Source organism: Hetaerina americana, unplaced genomic scaffold, assembly GCF_022747635.1.
Source record: "Hetaerina americana unplaced genomic scaffold, ioHetAmer1.1.p SCAF_4, whole genome shotgun sequence".
In the NCBI taxonomy this organism is placed as follows: Eukaryota; Metazoa; Arthropoda; class Insecta; order Odonata; family Calopterygidae; genus Hetaerina; species Hetaerina americana.
In genome coordinates, this window is record NW_027286985.1 from 37,086,574 (window position 1) to 37,104,421 (window position 17,848).

Genomic DNA, 17,848 nt, shown 5'->3' on the forward strand with positions numbered 1-17,848 from the left:
AAATCGATTTAAACGTTGGCGAAACGATATTTCCTTCCGAGAATGGAATTGATACGCCACGATCGTTCGAGGACGCATGCTATTTCTTTCGCAAACATCTGGAATAAGGGCTATTTCTTGAAATTATTCCCTTTGCATGTGCAGTCTTATTTAAGTACGAAACATGTACCTCTATTTCAATCTTTGTGAGAATCTTACTATGTTTATATCCAATTATGTGAGAAACAGTCATGAGAGATTATGAGAAATAAGAATCATCAATTGCACATTAATGATTTATGAGGGAAAATAGTACCCCAGAAGAAGGAGTTATCTCTTTCTTGTGGGACTCAGCTCCGACTTAGAGAGAAATGGTACCTAGATGCGAGGTTGCAAATAAAGTGTTCTGCATTGGCATGTCAGCGTATAGCTACTGCCACTTATATGCTGTGATTCTTCTATTATGACCGACAAGTGTAGCGATGAAGAAATATTCCTGAAAAATTTTAATTACGAATTTTTATGCGCGTTTCAAAACAATGTACTCGTATACTTCGACACCGCTTCTTATTTTTACCATAGCTTTCCGCACTGATCAGATTAAATTTAATCACAAAATCGCCATGGTATCATGGACAATTTTGAAATCGCCCGGAATGTAGGTACATAACATTCTTAGACGGGATTTCAATTAAGAGTTGATTTTTTAGCTTATACTTCTGCACGGTAACTTTCATAGGTTGGAGATGAGTTCTGAAGAATATATTTGCAAGTACGTATTACCTTCCTCTAGGTTATTCTTATGCATTATGGTATTGATATTCATGCACTGCCACAAAAATGTGACATGAATCCTAAAAAACAGTGACAATAAACTGGTAAATTTACAAGGTGCGTGGAACTCTTCATTAGTGGTACAAAAAATTTCTGCTTGTCACAGATGGACCAATGGCTATCCGGGTGTATGACCCAAGGAAACGGGATATGCCCACGCACTTGGGAAGAAACTTGGTGGGCCAGTGAGACTGATACCGTCCAGCGGGATGTCGCGCTGTTTCTAACCAAGCGTTGAAATCCCCAAGTAATTCGCCTTCGGAGGAACTAATCGAAATCCAGAAATGTCCTTCCCTAGCCAGTATAACAATAACATATTCCCCGAGGAACTAGATCCGATTCCCACCAAATCTTGAATGAAATTTAAAAGAATTTTCGGAAGAGAATGCTTCTCACTTGTCAGAACCATTGCTTCTATCGGGCAGAAAAGGCAAAAGTGACCTCGTTTTTTTCGTCGATCTCGATCGCACCAATCCCTGGCTCCTCAAAACCTCAACCTTACATCGTATGAGTTATATCGGTCGGGGAATAGTTGCTTCCGATATTCTCGTTGGCTGTTTTCAACGAGTTCTTGAGAGATGCACAATAATGTCTTTGTGTCCTAAAGGGACTGTCGAATTTTGGTTCTTGCTAACGCCTTCTGGATCTCACATCAACCTATTGTCTTCGAGTGGCTAATTCAATTCATTCGCAAGAGTTGATTTAAAGGAGGAAGGCTATAGATAATTGTCTTCTCAGCCCTTTCGGAGCGAGATAACGGAGGAACATAAGAAAATAGGCTTAAGGCTTATTGGCCACATTGTTGAAAAGGAACAGATAAAATCCTTCCTATGCTATCCATAATAACCTCATGGAAACAGCTATTTCCCGCATGGTCATAATCGTGACTTGCTAGAGAAAATATTTTATAATGCTTCACACACCTGAGGCCAACTGAAGGCGCATGAGAATAATAACAATTATGTCGATTAAATTGCACGTAGGTTTGAAGTTAACATCAAGAAATTGTACAATATAAATTAGCTTACTCTTCATTGCACCCACGAACAAATATCTGTTTCATCAAACTCACTGATTGGCTACGTTTTCAAAACATTCACGTGGTAGATGGACAAATTGGAATAAAAATGATCACGTTTAAGCATGATAATTAATAAACTGTTTTCCTATCCTTTTTTTTTGCTGGTAACTAATTAATTTTGTTTCTCAAAGAATTTAATTTTCTCACGTAGCCAGGGGTTTTACGGGCAACGCTACCTGCAAAAAATGGGTTCTTAAAGTTATGGTTATGAACTAGATACCCAATAAGGACTGCGCAGCGTTCAGTGAACCCTGCAGTCTTGCTTGCGTGGGTTTTTAGTGGCATCATTTCATTCCAACTGGAAAAAACAATATCTGCCCTAAGTTATTTAAATTCAATTTAGATTGAAATGTTTCTGGATTAACTTTACTCCAAGATCCAAGCAATTGCTGCTTACTTCAGCTTTATTATCGGCAATTAAAATTGCAATGTGTTCTAATGCGTAACGACGTTTAATTTTTTTTTGCCTGTCCGAATAAAACAGAATAAGTAATGGTTACAATACGTGATTAGTACTAACTAGGAGCAAAACGCTTTTTATACGTCAAAGAGCAAGAAAAATTCATTGTTCAAACTTATAATGTAACTATCAGGATTGTTTTAGGCCGGTGGTAAAAAATACGAATAAAAAAATGATTAAATCTACGATAAAAATCCTGATGACTACGAATTAAAATTATATCAAATACTACCTTGAACAAAAAGTTCCCGGAATAACCACCGTGTGGCGCTCCCATCGTTCCGATTTGAGTTCTGTTTTTTTTTGTTAAATTGGTACATCTGTTGTTGATATTCCCTTTAAATCTTAGTGTCATAACTTGACATTTGCAAAAGTTACGTAGCCAAGAGTACATCTATCTCTGTGTGTGTTGGCGATTTTTTACAATTGCAGGAATGGATTTAAATTTGCAACAACGAACTTGTATTAAATTTTGCGTAAAAAACGGATTTAGTGGCGCACGGACGTTGGAAATGTTGGAAAAGTGTTTCGGCAACGATTCTCTAAAAAAAACGGTCGTTTACCAGTGGCACGAGCGGTTCAGAAGTGGTCGTGAGTCAATCGAAGATGATGAACGCAGTGGCAGACCATCGACATCGAAAGTCGGTGAAAAAATTGATAAAGTAAAAGAAATGTTGGTCAATAACCGCAAATTAACCATCAGAGAAATAGCGGAGGACTTGAACATTGCCTATGGATCCGCCCAAGACATTGTGGTTAATGATTTGGGTTTCCGTCGTGTAGCAGCAAAGTTGGTTCCAAAAGACCTCAATTTCATGCAAAAAGAGACCGTGTTGACGTCGCAAAAGACATGATTTGCGAGGCTGAATCCGATCCCACATTCATCAAAAGGATCATTACTGGAGACGAGACGTGGGTTTATGAGTACGACACGCAATCCAGACATCAGGTAAGTGAATGGCGTTCACCAAATGAGCCGAGACCAAAAAAACCACGTCGTTTTCAGTCAAAAAAGAAGGCAATGCTGACGGTTTTCATGGATTACAACGGTGTAGTGCATCATGAATTTTTGCCAGAAGGCCAGACAGTAAACAAAGAGTATTATTTGGGCGTTATGAGACGTTTGCGTGAAGCAATTCGCCGAAAGAGACCAGAAATGTGGGCAGAAAACTCGTGGATTTTGCACCATGATAACGCACCGTCGCACAGTGCTATCATTATTCGTAATTTTTTGACGAAAAATGCAACAAATACCATCCAACAGCCACCGAATTCACCTGATTTGGCTCCCTGTGACTTCTTTCTGTTCAATCGAGTTAAAAAACCATTACGGGGAACGCGTTTTAGCAGCCGAGAGGAAGTAATGGAAAAATCGCAGGAAGCACTGATGGACATACCGAAAACCGACCGTAACTTTTGCAAATGTCAAGTTATGACACTAAGATTTAAAGGGAATATCAACAACAGATGTACCAATTTAACAAAAAAAACAGAACTCAAATCGGAACGATGGGAGCGCCACACGGTGGTTATTCCGGGAACTTTTCGATCAAGGTAGTATGGTTTCACTCACAAGCATCGATGGAAGTTAGGGAAAGCTGTCCCATCTGAAGATATTTGCTTTGTTAAAGGTTTTAAATTTTCAATTTAAAGATATTGCGGGGTGCCTGGAGGATGAACCCAAAACGAAAGATGTGGATAGTTTAGGAAATACCCAGCGTCATTTGAATCCTAATATATCAAGCCCGTAACCGTGGCCGACTGTCACTAGCGTATAGAAGGTGCCTGACGTGAACGATGCCGTTTACCCAGGCAATCCCGGAAGATGCGAGGACCACCCACAATTCCAAAAAGTTAAAAAAACGAGCAAAAAAGATCAAAGTCCTTCCGATGAAAACCGCTTACTCTCAAATCGCCAATCGGCATTTGAGAGAAACAACTATTTCCACTAAAGAGCTTAAAAAATGTACCATCCCATGTGACAATTTGAAATATAATTGTTTTTACTAAGTTACGATTCCATTATGGTACGTGCACTCGGAGCAGAGTGTATATTCAGTGTACATGTATATAACATTCATGTGGCATTCATTGATTTTTTCAAAGAAGAAAAAGAAAATAAGGAGCAAAGAAGAAAAATTGCATCGCCGAAAGGAAACTTCAAAAGGTGATAAAAACAAAGTGGTTCTTTACCGTCGACGACGCCATCCACGCAGTCATTACTTGAAATTACGAAAAAAATGTCCATAATACCGGATTTGACGGGCACAATATTCATTTCACCTGTTTTTTCGTGGATCTCACAGAGCGCGTTAAAGCCTTAAGTGAATTGAAGAAATAAATAGATGTTCGGCGGGAATATATGGAAAATAACATCCTCAATTTCTCATAATAAAAATATCCATGGATGGTATAACTCTGATAAATGTGGCTATTGCTGCGTAATAATCAATGATTGAACCAATCTAAAGGTCTCATTGAAGAAGTTCAATTTGTGATTAATAGCTGGGTGCAAAAAGTATAAGCAGGTAGAACGCTCTAGTATTCAAGTGCTAAAGAAAAAAATTACAATCTGAGAAATAGGAAGACCACGTTTTGTTCTTTTTTTAGTCACATGCATGAAGATTCGTCACTTGATTAATTTTTGGGAGATCTGGGGAAAGTATTCGCTTGGATTTTAGAGACATCAGAAAATAAAAACGGTAGTCTTTATAATTACATGACTGCGATATAAATGGGAAAGTAACTATGGGAGTCTTCGTGCTGAGCATTTCAGTACTATTTTAGAGAGTAAAAATCATTCGCCTTGACCGGGATACGAGGCCAATCCGTTAAAAGTTACTGTCGCGGCTACTCCCGCAATTTCTTGTAATTATAGTATTTTTGTCAATTACGTGTTTTCTTGCTCTTCACTATTTTGTTGGCAAAATGTTTGAAAACTTTAAAAATGATAAAATCCTCTTAATAATTTTACATTCAACCGCCAAATAAGTATTTGAATTTTTGAGTTACCGTAATCTGGTGGGTTTGGAGAACTGAAACTTTTTCGTTATCACAATGAAAGTGGCGAACGTTCCCCAACTATTTCAGCGGTACATTCGCGTCATAATAAGGACGTTAAGAGTGAAATTATGGAACAGCACTGTTTCACTAACATGAGAAAGGAGCAAAAAAGAAAGACCATATTTGAGAGAGGCAATAGGCGTCGCGAATGGATTGGCATTATTTTTTTCAATTTTGTTCTTCGGGCAACCCAGGTCCCGGCGGGAAGAAGGTAGGGAAAGGAGGAGGAGAAGGAATGGAAGAAAGAGAGTGAGTGACCCGTCGTGGTCTGCTGGTCATCATCTCCGCTGCGGAGACGTGTGTGGGCATGGCCAATGGCCGCCCACCGTGTCATGAGCACCGGGCCCTCGGCGGAGCGCACCCTCCGTTCCCTCGGCGACCACCAAAGCGTGAACGAACTGGGCGAAGGTTCGGCGAGGTGGGGAAAGAGATGAAATGGGAGAGGTAGAACGAGTGAGAGGAAGGAAGGGACGGGAAGATGGATAAGACTGGAAGAACGTACGCTGGCACCCCGTGACCGTGACTTCCCCCCTCCGTCCCTATCCCTTCCTGCCTCCCTCTCCTCCCACTGCGGGCGCTGCCGGCGCCGCGACATGTCACCCCGGCCCACCCCTTCCTCCTCCCCTCATTCGTACTTATATTTCGGGCGGAAAGGTATGTTCCTCTATCCTCTTCAACCTTTCATTTCGTTCTTTTTCTTAACAGAATAGTGCGAGGACCAATGCACGCGCGCATGCACAAGTGGCGAAAAACGAGCGTGGAGAAGTCCGGCCGATCTGCACTCACCGTTACTCCTAGACCCAATTCCTTTTCATACCAAAATTACATTTTTCCCTACATGAAATGGATTAGTTGCTGTTTTCCTATTACTTGAGCCCGTTTTAGGTTGTTTTTCCATATTCAAGCCAAGTAAACATTATTAATTAGCATTCGGCTTCAGATCATGTATGCACTTAATAGGACCAAATCGTACTGCAGGTGAAATTTGTCTAATGGAGATCATTACGGTGACGCAGGGTCTCTGAATAAATGAAAAACGTTTGGTACAAACGGGATGAGGTCACTTTAATTTTAAACGAGAGAACTTCAAAAAATACAGATAGATAATTTTGGTGGACCGTGCGTGGACAAAACGTGCAGAAGAAAAGACCTCAGAAGTACTCAAGTACGAAAATAGTTCTCAAAGACCGTTCAGGTGGTAAATCTGTACATAAGGCAACGCAAGGTAACACTTACGTATGCTAAAACTACCACCGAGACGAAAACAATGAAGACTGTGGGTGCTGAACGAGTCAACTCACAACCGACCTGAATAGTGAGCCTCAGCTCGTCCTAAATTAGCGACGGCCGCATGGCGGTCCTTAGACCTCATTCTACCAGCTGCTTCCCCAAAATGTAACTAACTAAAACCGGGCGGTACACTATGATTTAGAAAGTCGCCCGCAAGCGCGATGGAAGCAGCCATGGCCGCCCTAAATGAGGGCTCAATTTAGGCTAGGTTTAGGCACGGCGTGTTGGGTGAAGGGGAGGAAAGAGGGATCATAAAGAGAGAATATAGTGAATTGACTAATGCAACTCCATTTTTGTCTTCTGTTTCGATACCGAACACGTTCGCCGTATTCGGGGCTTTTGTATCCCAGAAATACGAGCTCGCAAGCTAGGTTCAAAGGTCGAGCTAAGTTAATAAAAAACAGGTTCATTCAACGAGTAATTGGATAATCGAAACATGTAGTTATAGAGGGTCGCACTATTTCGCGCTGCTCAGAATTTGACCAAAATACACATGCTTCGCATATTTGCCAATCCTAATGTGTGAAGGGTCCCAAAATGGGACAGAAAAAACAGAAGTACCTAATTACGGAATTCAAAAGATTTAACGAAAAGCCGTCCGTTTCCCGAAGAATCGTTATGCGTTATCAACAGGAACGTCACATTTTAATTTGAAAGCCTTAGTTTAAAGCCTTGGAGGCAAGTAGATTACGCTCGAGGCAAATCATTAGAAAAATAAAAGCCATGTAAATTTAACCAAGTTTAACGCGAGTATAGATGCAATAATTTTATCCTCGTACTACATTCGTCGGTAAGATAACGAAGAGAAGTTAGAGGATTAAGTAGTCTGCCGGGCAAAAGATTTAAGGAAGCTGTTTTCCCTCGAACACAGCTGGTTTACGCAAAACAAAATTTGGCAATTAGGCAATTTATCACGTACGAAATTCGAAATTCCCAAAAATACAACTGCTTGGGGACCAATAATCACCAAAATGTAATAATTTATAAAGGCTAACCTAACATCCCTTCCAAACTCCCTCGTAGGTGCTTGCAAGAAAGGATGTGTATGAGGATGTGGCTCTGAAAGAGCACCTGGGTCAGGTCGGACACAGCAAATTTTGCAGAAATGAAGAATGGTGAAAACCCCCAGGATAACTCAGCTATATAATACAAGCTTGTACGCCGGGAGATGACCATCTTGCAATCTGACCAGGGCACAGGTATATCCATTCCCTTGTACTCACCACAGAAGGGTATTCCGTCAGGTGACCATCTTCCGTCTTCGCCACACACCCTCCTCGCGGGTCCAAGTAGCTCGAAGCCTCGCTCGCAGGTGTAGGTAGCCACGGTGCCGGTGGGCAGACGGGCTGGTGATCCAACCCCTCTGGGCACAGAGCCCGCGCCTCCCTCCACGGTGAACGATACCGAGCTGTGTGCGGGGGAGCCAGGGAACCTGCACCCTACGCCCGCCGCCGTGCTGAAGCTCCTCCTCACCTCCACTTCCTCCGCCTCTTCCTCATCCTCCTGGCCTGTGGAAGAAAGAAAACGATCAGCTTCACACTCAAACAGAATTTCGGAACACATTACTACAAACTATTAAGACCTAGGTTGAGAGTTAGCTCACATAATTGGGAGGGGGTGTTAAGGTAAGAATTCCACATGTCTCTTTCATACGCAAGTTTATAGTTAATATTTCATGAATAAGTAATTTACAACTTTATTATACAAACTTACTTACGTGTGAGGAACGTGACTAATGCTATACACGACCCAAAAACTTCTTCGGGAATATCAGTTAAATCGGAGAGGTGCGAGTTCGCTGGTGCCTCATCCCGTACAAGAATCATATATTTAGGGTAAGGAGCAAGTTCCTTTCCACAAACAAGAAGTGGTTTGCCAAAAATAATTGGAACTTGAGAAAAGTACTCAGCTTTTTGTTTGACTAAATCAATGGCATCACCAGGATGAACCCGGAGCTTCGGTCACTAGCCATTGTTAACTACTCGTACTAGGCTATCACGCCACACCGCATTCGATGTCAACAGTGAACAAATTGTCGACGACGTTAGGAGTATGGACCAACCGCACAAACAAGATTAGACCATTCTTACATCTTAACTTTCACCCAATCCTCTTTCCTGGAAATTAAATATATTCTTGTATTAGCGGATATCATGTTACATACAATTAAGAAAATTACAGCTCCCTGTTAAAACTATGGTGAGGTCACAAGTCCAAGTAGGTAAGGAACAACAAAAGGTTACCTTACTTATTTCAGTGCACTTGATAACGTTTGGGTATGAACATCGCATCGAAATGACGAAATCTGAAAACAGTTTTGTCCCCTTAGTAACGAACCCAAGAGCAAAGAAGTCTTTTAAAACTTAAGCTCTTCCTACACCTTTTTTTACGCAATATTACGACGGAAGAGGTTTTATAGGGAAAATAGGATTCGCACTGAAAACTCAGCAGCAGAAAATCTAGCACTAGAGTGTGTAGTCTCCAAGCCCTGGATGGGATTCGAAGTCACGACCATCTCTTGAGCCAGAGGGGGTATTTTCAGTGTTCTTGTGTGAGTAGGCAAACGTCTTAGATGAAACTAGAAATTTAATAGCGGAAAAGGGAATTGGGACGCAATTATTTCTTGTGGCCTGGTTTTCAACGCAATTTTCCACTTTCCATTAGGTACTTAATGTTGTAGAAGCATACTAACCACGATGAACCTATTAATAGCTACCGTTATGGAATGCATGTTAAATCAGTACCCTATTTCACTGCATCTTAAGGGGATACTTATTCTCAAAATTTATGAATTAAGTCGTATGACAAAAGAGAAGATGATGAAACTTCTAACCTGCCAATAGGTAGTTGTAACCCAGTATAGACAGAAAATCTACACAATCCTAAAGTAGCACTGCAACGAAATTGGTGGAGCTAATAAGAGCCTGGTTGTTAATAACATACTTAAATCAGCAGACCTATATTTATTTCGCCTGGAAACTAGAACAGTAAAGACAATAGGCGCTACTTCCTTCACTAGACCATATTTTTTTGCCATCCAAAAAAACACTGACACACAAACTACAGTAAAAACTACATTCATCCCTTGCTACCGATTGTTACGCAATTACCTTGGCCATTCATCAGATTAGATTATTCAATAACTATATATTGGAATGTCTAATTTAAAATGACGTTTCATGCTACATGAAATACGTCGTAATGCACAGCCTTGCATTATGAAGGATCAAAAGAGCGTTTATCTACCACGAACCCAAGTTTAATGTTTCGACAACACCCGCAAGTGTGAACCCTCATGCCTTCATGTGATCAATGATACACTGTAATTATCACAAACGGGTATAGCATATTGGTCAAGTATAGCGCCAGTTAAAATATAATTACGGATATTTTGCTTTCATTTCAATGAATATTAATTCAATAAATCTTTTCACCGTTTTATCTTATTTTTTACTACTTGAATCTCAGTGCTTAACTTCTTCAGCAACTTCTTCTACCTTTGAAGTGAACACTTTCTTAATTGATACACAATAATTAACAAACAAAATGAAGCTGTGAAACGATCGGAAACCATGTAACGGGTATATTTAAAGTGAGAAGCAACGTTACGCTAAATTTTTACTGTTATGATGTAAGATATCCCGTCCTCTTTCACTTTGTACCTACCATGTACTATGAAGGAAACAGCAAAAAATATACCTATGAGGTAATTACCATTTAACGAGTTCTTGAAGGTAATTACGTATTCAAGCAATTACTTGCTTACAAAGAAAAGAGTAACCTTGTCGTTTTTACTTCTTTCTCTTCTCTTGTCCCTCGCGCTTTTGACCGCACCTTTGTCGTAGTTTACCCACAAAGAGCAACCTAGTTTCGAGAATGAATCACCATATTCTGCCGAGGATCACCATTAAGGGCTTGGGTAACCGAGAAGGAAGAAACGGTGACCCCGGACGCTACAAGAGCAGAGGAATGAAACAGAACCACGGCAGGGGGAACGGACATGGTCACCTGCTTGGATGCTGTGACACCACAGGGTGATGATGATCGATCACTACGTACTCCTTAGGATTTTAAACATGAAATATAATCGGGAGATGTCATATTTTATCCCCTGCAATACTACGTCAGACGATCGAGACTCGATTGATCTGAAAGGATACATACTTATTTGCGCCAATTATATTGTCATATTATATTTATGCTCTTCTATTAAATTTACCACGAAACTGCGTCATGCTTCAGTTGATATCGAGTGCAATGAATTAGTTTAATTAATGATAAAATTACATTCCGTGAGGTATAATGACCTGTGGGACTGGACTCGTTCTGCTTCGATCATATATCAATATAAAATAGAAGTAAGGACACGAAATCCTATAATGTAGGTCTTGAACTTACTGTATAGAACATGTACACATCTCTTCCTGGAACGAGAAAAGAAATCTCGCCGCTTCGTTGAAACCCACCCGGCCGGCATCTTTTGATAATGGACTTTTTCATCGAGCACGACTTTCCTGCCGGGGAATTAAGTGATAAGATCGCCCTCCTCGAATTCAAACATGCGTACATCGAAGAGACCCATAAATCGTTCGCTAAATGTACTCCCCCTATCTTCCACCTCCGCCCTTCAACAAAATGGACGTCATACTTTCTTTTTTAGATCACCTTCTAAGTGTAAGTTTCCGGCCGTAATAAACTTCACTACAACTTTACAGCTGGGGGAAACAGAAACTCCCCCGACCCACTTTCTTCACTTGCTTATAAGATACCCCTGGATAAGATAATGCAAGGGTTAAGCAAGAGACTTTCCTTAAAGTTTTAGGGAATGATTTGAAAATCCAGGAGGAGGAGGACAGGGAGGTTACTTTCGGTATCAGGGTTACACAGTATCCCATTTTTAAACACGGTGCATGCTCCAGAGGACTTTTTTTCGCTATTCCCCGCACGGCCCGATGTGCTGTGAAAGAGTAATTTTACCTACCCCCTGGCTTGAGTTTTTCGTTAAAGTTTTGGACGTAATTCAATGTATAACTTTTTACTGCGGAACTCAGGATAAAGTTTGATGGCCCTTTAAGGCACCGACTTTTTTGAGGTCAAAGGTTTTTAATTATTATTTGAAAGATTAATTCCCTCCTACAGGAAAACTTAAAACTCTCATTTCAGCTACCAAAATTGACACCAAATCACGAATTCTATGAAAATTTATCAAAACGACTGACAATGGTTTACATTTCTATGGTGTATTAGTTGGGCTGCTAATACACCAAGGATTTAAAATTAGCAAAATAAGAACACTTGAAATTTATCCTCTGCTCAACTTTTTAAGATGACGCTATAATTAGAACAAAGAACTTATCAGATGATATTTTTCTCTATGTTACAGCAGAAACGATGGAAAAACGTAGAGGGAAACGATACTTAAGCGTCAACATTCTGGATAAAGTACACGGAATAGGTAGGTTTTAACGACGAAGGTTTCAAAGAATAGTCAAAAACCAGTTAACAATTACGAGGTAGGTACAATGTATGCTTATCGAGTGATTATTACCACTATATACCAAATTATGTATTCCACTTGCTCTCTATTTACAAGGCATCTCTGGCGAGTCATTATTTGAGCAAAATGACATTAGCTGTCGACGCACCTTAACTATAACTACCAATAACTATCCTTATGAAGGCTTATCACGATCGTTATGAATAAAAAACATTCATGATAAACTCATTAGCACCCACAGAAGTAGCTGATAAGGAGTTAATAATATGAACCACAGGAAAATCTTTGCACTTTGCACCTTGACAGATGAAAAAAATCTCGCCAAGCCTTTGAAAACCAACTTCATAAATTCACGCATTTACTTATATTCCATATTTTTGTTAATTATTTCTCCATTGGGAATGAGTATGCATTTCAATTTTCGCTGACTTCTCTACAGTATAGGATTAACCGCCAAGGATAAAATTATCTTGCAGGTACGTGTTTATGAAAAATGTAAAGGTGCCCTGGTTATTTTAGAAAAACAAGTTCAAATTATCCCTAGAATTGGGTAGAAATCATTCTTAACCAGCATCGTTCAAAAAAATTTAAAATGAACTGGAAGATTCGGAGTTGGAAATTATTTTTTCCCTCTGGGATGCGTTTCTCCGAACGAACAGTTTCACAATAAATACGGAAGTTGAGGACCCACATGCCACCAATTCATCACGTCTGATAACACGGTATTTAAACGAAAGTTTTGCAGTATTATATTAGATAAGAGGGTGGGCTTTCAACTACGCTCTTAAGGCCACTGAGCCTAATCGAGGTGAGTATTTCACCAGCGATATTCGGCCCACATGATGGCTGAAGTATAGGGGTTCCGTCCTTGACATCGATAGATTTCGTCATGAAACGGACATTAATAAAGTAAATAACCAGTGAGCTCGGGAGGTTTGCAGGAATTACCTATCCTTAGAAATAAGTCGTGAAAAATAAAAAGTTTACAATATCTTTATTTGTCGCCAAGAGGACGTTTACAATTATGTGAGTCCATGCAATAAGAACGTGCACATCCCGAGAAGTATTCAGGAAATTGGTATTTTATGAAAAGGGTATGAACTTTTTTATGTGCCCTATTTTATTACAACACACATCCGCGACCGACTCAAAATTTGATTAATCGTGTTCACACAGTATAACACAGGAGATGATCGCAATATACATACTAATAATTAATTTAGGAAATTTGATCCGAAAATCTCTCTCTTAACCAATGAAACAAGATCTTCTTGTTTACACTGTTTCTATTATAATATCCCCATGCATTGGCTAAGGGGTGGAATAGAAAGGGCTTAACTACCGATTACAATGGAATAAATAGTCAACAGAAATACAAATCTCCTTTATGATAAACTAAAAATAATACTGCGAAATTGTAGTCACGCTAAATATAATTATTTAACATTTCAATCGACTATACTAGCTCTAAAAACGAATAAAAGTCCCAATTCGGGCACACCACTGCAGTGATTAGTTAGGCACTATATTTTTAGTGTAGTGTACGGCTAACATGCCCAGGTAACACTAATCCTGAGCTTGAATTATTCACAAGTGAGTATTGGAATATTAATCAGATATAATAAAACATTATATGTTATCTTATCCGCAGAACATTGATTGCATTGACATTATGCCATATTCATACTAGCATATTCACACTAGCACTCTAAATAGCGGCTTTTGAATAAATCATCTGGCAAGCCTTTGCCGCCCTGGAAAAAAAACTGGTCGGCTTTAAATAAGAGCAGACCTCAGGGAATTTTCCGAGCTATTGTTAGAGTTCTTTGCCTCGAATCGAAGAACCTGTAACCATAAGGTATCATTTTGGCCAATTTGAAACAAAATCGCCTTCTCAAATGGCTCACCATTATCTATTCCACACAATACCCCGCAAGTCATCATAAGGGCGTTTGGCGGGGGGTGTCAGGACACCACCCGTAAAACAGAATAAAACCAGATGCAAAAGTCAATCTTGCAAAATCCTGTTGAGTATTTTTATTCACGACATCCATAAATTGGGCGAAAAAAATACATGATTGGACGCAGTTTTTCTGTATTCAAAGTAGCATTTCGTAATCTCTCACATAAATCTTCTAATGGAAGGGACTTTTTGTTCCATCAAATACACAAGGCAACGTTCCAGCCGCTTGAAATTATATCCTAACCTAAAATACCAGTACATGACGTGACCAAAGGATTTTTTTCTCCGATTCGATGGCTTCCAAGTCAAGCAATCAGTGTTATAAAACCACATCCGTTTCCTCCAGCTTCACAAGTTTGAATATCATGTTTTCTCGCTTTCCTCCGACGCAATTTCCTGCTGACCAGATCCAAAGCCGATAGTCAAAACCGAAAATCCCTTCCGAGCAAGGTGCTTGCTTACTTCCTCGTGTCTTCGCTGCCCCCGTTTCTTCCTCCTATTTCGAATACCAAACCACCACCGGCCACCTCTACCACCGATTAACATACATTATGGATTCAACTTCAAAATCAGGCTAGGGAAGGAGGTAAGATGGATTCTGGTCATCCATCCACTCCCCTGCCTCGCCTTCTGGAGCGCGTCCGAGGAACGCGTCTGCAAACTCCGCCCCGAGAGCATAGGCGACAGCTTGCTACCGACAAAAGAGCAATGAAAAAAGACCAATGCAACGCAGTAAAAGATTTTTTTACTTGGTGTTTTTAATAACAGTAAAATAAAACAATTTTTTCCCCTACCGTCAGGAGATTTTATGCCAATGGAAAATGGATGCGTTCGTGACATGTGAAGAATATTCGAGATGAACATTCAAAAAGTTCCTTAAGGCCTAGGAGGTATTGGTCCTTCACAAGTTGCGAAATTTAATATATTATTCAATATATGGTTCGCTAAAAGAAGTCATTTATACTTTGACGATCTCAAATCACAAGTTTATGAGAAATCCCCATGAGAGGATTCTACTAAACTATTACCAAGGACATCAATAATTAGGAAAGGAAACTTTTTCGATCATTAGAATGCGACAGTATTGTGGCTCTCGGTTCTAATAATGATGAAGGGTGGGCTTTGACTTCATTTATCATTTCCTTGTAACAAGCATTCGTGAAATAATTAGTCATTTATTCCAAATGTACGTATCTACAATCAAAGGTAACTTTCTTAAATGTTTGATTAATCTCTGAAAATCCTTAAAAACATTGCATTATTATTTCAAATCAAAACTAAACCATGGGAGCGCCTCTTCCTTTCATTTCTTAACTCACTGCTATCCAACTGCGCTTGCCTACGGATGTTATCCGGTCCGGCCTACGAAAGACTGACTAGATAATGAATAAGGAGCTTTTCAAGGTAAAACATCCTAAACATTTTAATGCTACAGACCTGCATCGTATTAAAAAGTAAATAGATTTACTGCTTTGCTAGCACAAAAACGAGGAAACATTGGTGATAATTATTATTTTGCATTTATAGACCGCAAACCAGAATATTTTCTTGGTCCATCCCCCAATGAAAGTTGAACTAAACATACTTTTAAAATAAAATATTCGAGATCCGCAGCATTGGACAATCCTGAGTTAGGTAGCAATCAAAAGTTTCACTACTTGAATGGAAACCAACTTCATCGTGAAATCTTCTCTGAGATGGATGTGGTGAAATTATTTATTAAATATTTTATATCATAATAACAAAATATCTTTTATTTCAACCTATTTCACCTCTGAAAGCTTAACGTTTATAAAATCAAAAAAACTTGAATGAAAATATTGCTATAATCTACAATAGATACCCTTTGTAACCTATTCGTCATTAAAAATGTGTTTCTCTATTTATACAATCTACGTAAAACGTCGACCAAAACATGTCTAAATAAATTGTAAACGAATGATGAAAGAAAGCTGTTTCCATTTCAAAGCATTTTTCAGGTACCATAAATTATTTTGATCTGATTTTTCAACACATTAAAATGTGTACTTTATTTCAGTAGTCATACTTTTTGGACTGTAAAAGTGTATTCGTTTAACTAGAAATTCATGACATATCACTATCAAAGTAGCCAGAGTTACCTACATAAATGTTATTTCAGTCAAGCATTGACGGTTTCAGGGAGGAAGCGTGAGAGAGTCGAGGGTGTTATCTGGATGCGATCCAGCGTGTATCCTGAGCTCGAGGGAGGAAATGTCCTTTCTTGTATCCCAGAGATATAGGTATTTGTTTCTTGAGGCGTGGAAGAGAAAAAAAGCTTAGAAAACAAAATGTAACGGTGACCTGGAGGGGAGTAAAGTATGGCACTAGGGTGAACAAGAAAGGGGAGGGAAATAATACAATGATAATGCGAGGCCACGGAATGGGACGCGTTACGCACAAAGAAATCGTACTGTCACCCTACTTATGACGTTGGCAGCAGCGTGACACTCCCGCTCGGCGTTCCCTTGCAGAGAGCGAGAGAGGGTCATGTACTGGAGCGCCGGCGTCGACGAGTGCACGGGGCGTGTCCTTCGGAGCAGGCACCCCGTCGGCAATACGGGCGTGTCACTTTAAATGGAGGAAATAGCTCGAGGAAAATGGGTCGCCCGTATGATCCCCGCGTCCTCTAGGGCACGTCACACGCCCCCGGATGGACATGATATGCAGAGGATGCCTCCCGTGCTCAGGGTCGCGCTCCGTGCAAAGAAAAAATGGAACATGTCACGCGCGTCCGAGGTCGCGAATGAAAATGACCAATCGGAACATGGAAATGGGAATTCATGCGGACGTATGTGCACGTGTATGCACTGGTCACGAAATTTTCCGCTCATGCGGGTCGCGACATTCTCTCGGGAAAGCCAAGCACGCGGATGAAAAATAGAACCGTTCTCGACCAAGGGTGCCCAAAATTAATTTTTTTTAATACCTATCTGCTAAAATTATTCTGGAGTGCAAGTAAAAGAATTTATTTATGCATCAAATTACGCTCACTTCGTTAATGAAGTCATTTTAAGTTTTTGGAAGCAATGGTCCCCCATGACCCGATCACCTTTTGAAATAATATTTTTACGGCTCTTAACATTAGCATACTAAGTAAAGATTAGGAAAGACTAATATAAAGCTTAGCGCTGCATGGATCTGAAAATTGATTCTTGAGGTTTGAGGATAAGCATGAATTGAAGAATTTTCATAAGTATTTGTATGAGGAATAGAAAACATAAGTTGGACAGTGAGAAAGACAAGCTCTGTCTGAAATTTGAAATACGGCGAGTGAAGAGAGGCAGGAAGTTGCTAGAAGAAATTCGAAATAGAAAATAGTGGCTGCAGAAAATATTTAAAGGTGATCGAATAAGAGTAGGGTATTAAAGGCCGCATTAGAAGGGAGAATGGTAGAGAAGCGAGGTAGATGAAGGGAGAGAATAATGTGTTTTTATTCAGTAAGAAAGCAGATTACAATTTAAAATAAATGAAAAAATAATTAAGAGAATATTTTAAGAAGCTCGTATGATGACGGCTTTAGGGAAAATTCAAAACCTACCTTTACTCAGGGGAATAATTTGAAAGAAAGGAACGTTAGTTAAAGGGACGGTATTCACAACTCACTGTTACTTTTCGTCTTACAGGTATTGATGGATTATCGAATATCGAACTTTACATTTG

At 39.7% G+C, this 17,848-nt stretch overlaps 1 protein-coding gene across 1 annotated transcript in view; it reads right to left on the bottom strand.

The window, feature by feature from the left end:
• LOC139692161 (uncharacterized) overlaps positions 1-8,679 on the bottom strand; it is a 129,048-nt gene extending 120,369 nt beyond the window's left edge. Inside the window, exons 1-3 of the mRNA XM_071590224.1 lie at positions 8,647-8,679; positions 8,425-8,557; positions 7,931-8,215 (exon numbers count right to left, since the gene is read on the bottom strand). Coding sequence (XP_071446325.1) covers positions 7,931-8,215; positions 8,425-8,557; positions 8,647-8,679 — 451 coding nt within the window. The remainder of the gene's footprint in view (positions 1-7,930; positions 8,216-8,424; positions 8,558-8,646) is intronic.
• Positions 8,680-17,848: the final 9,169 nt, after the last annotated feature.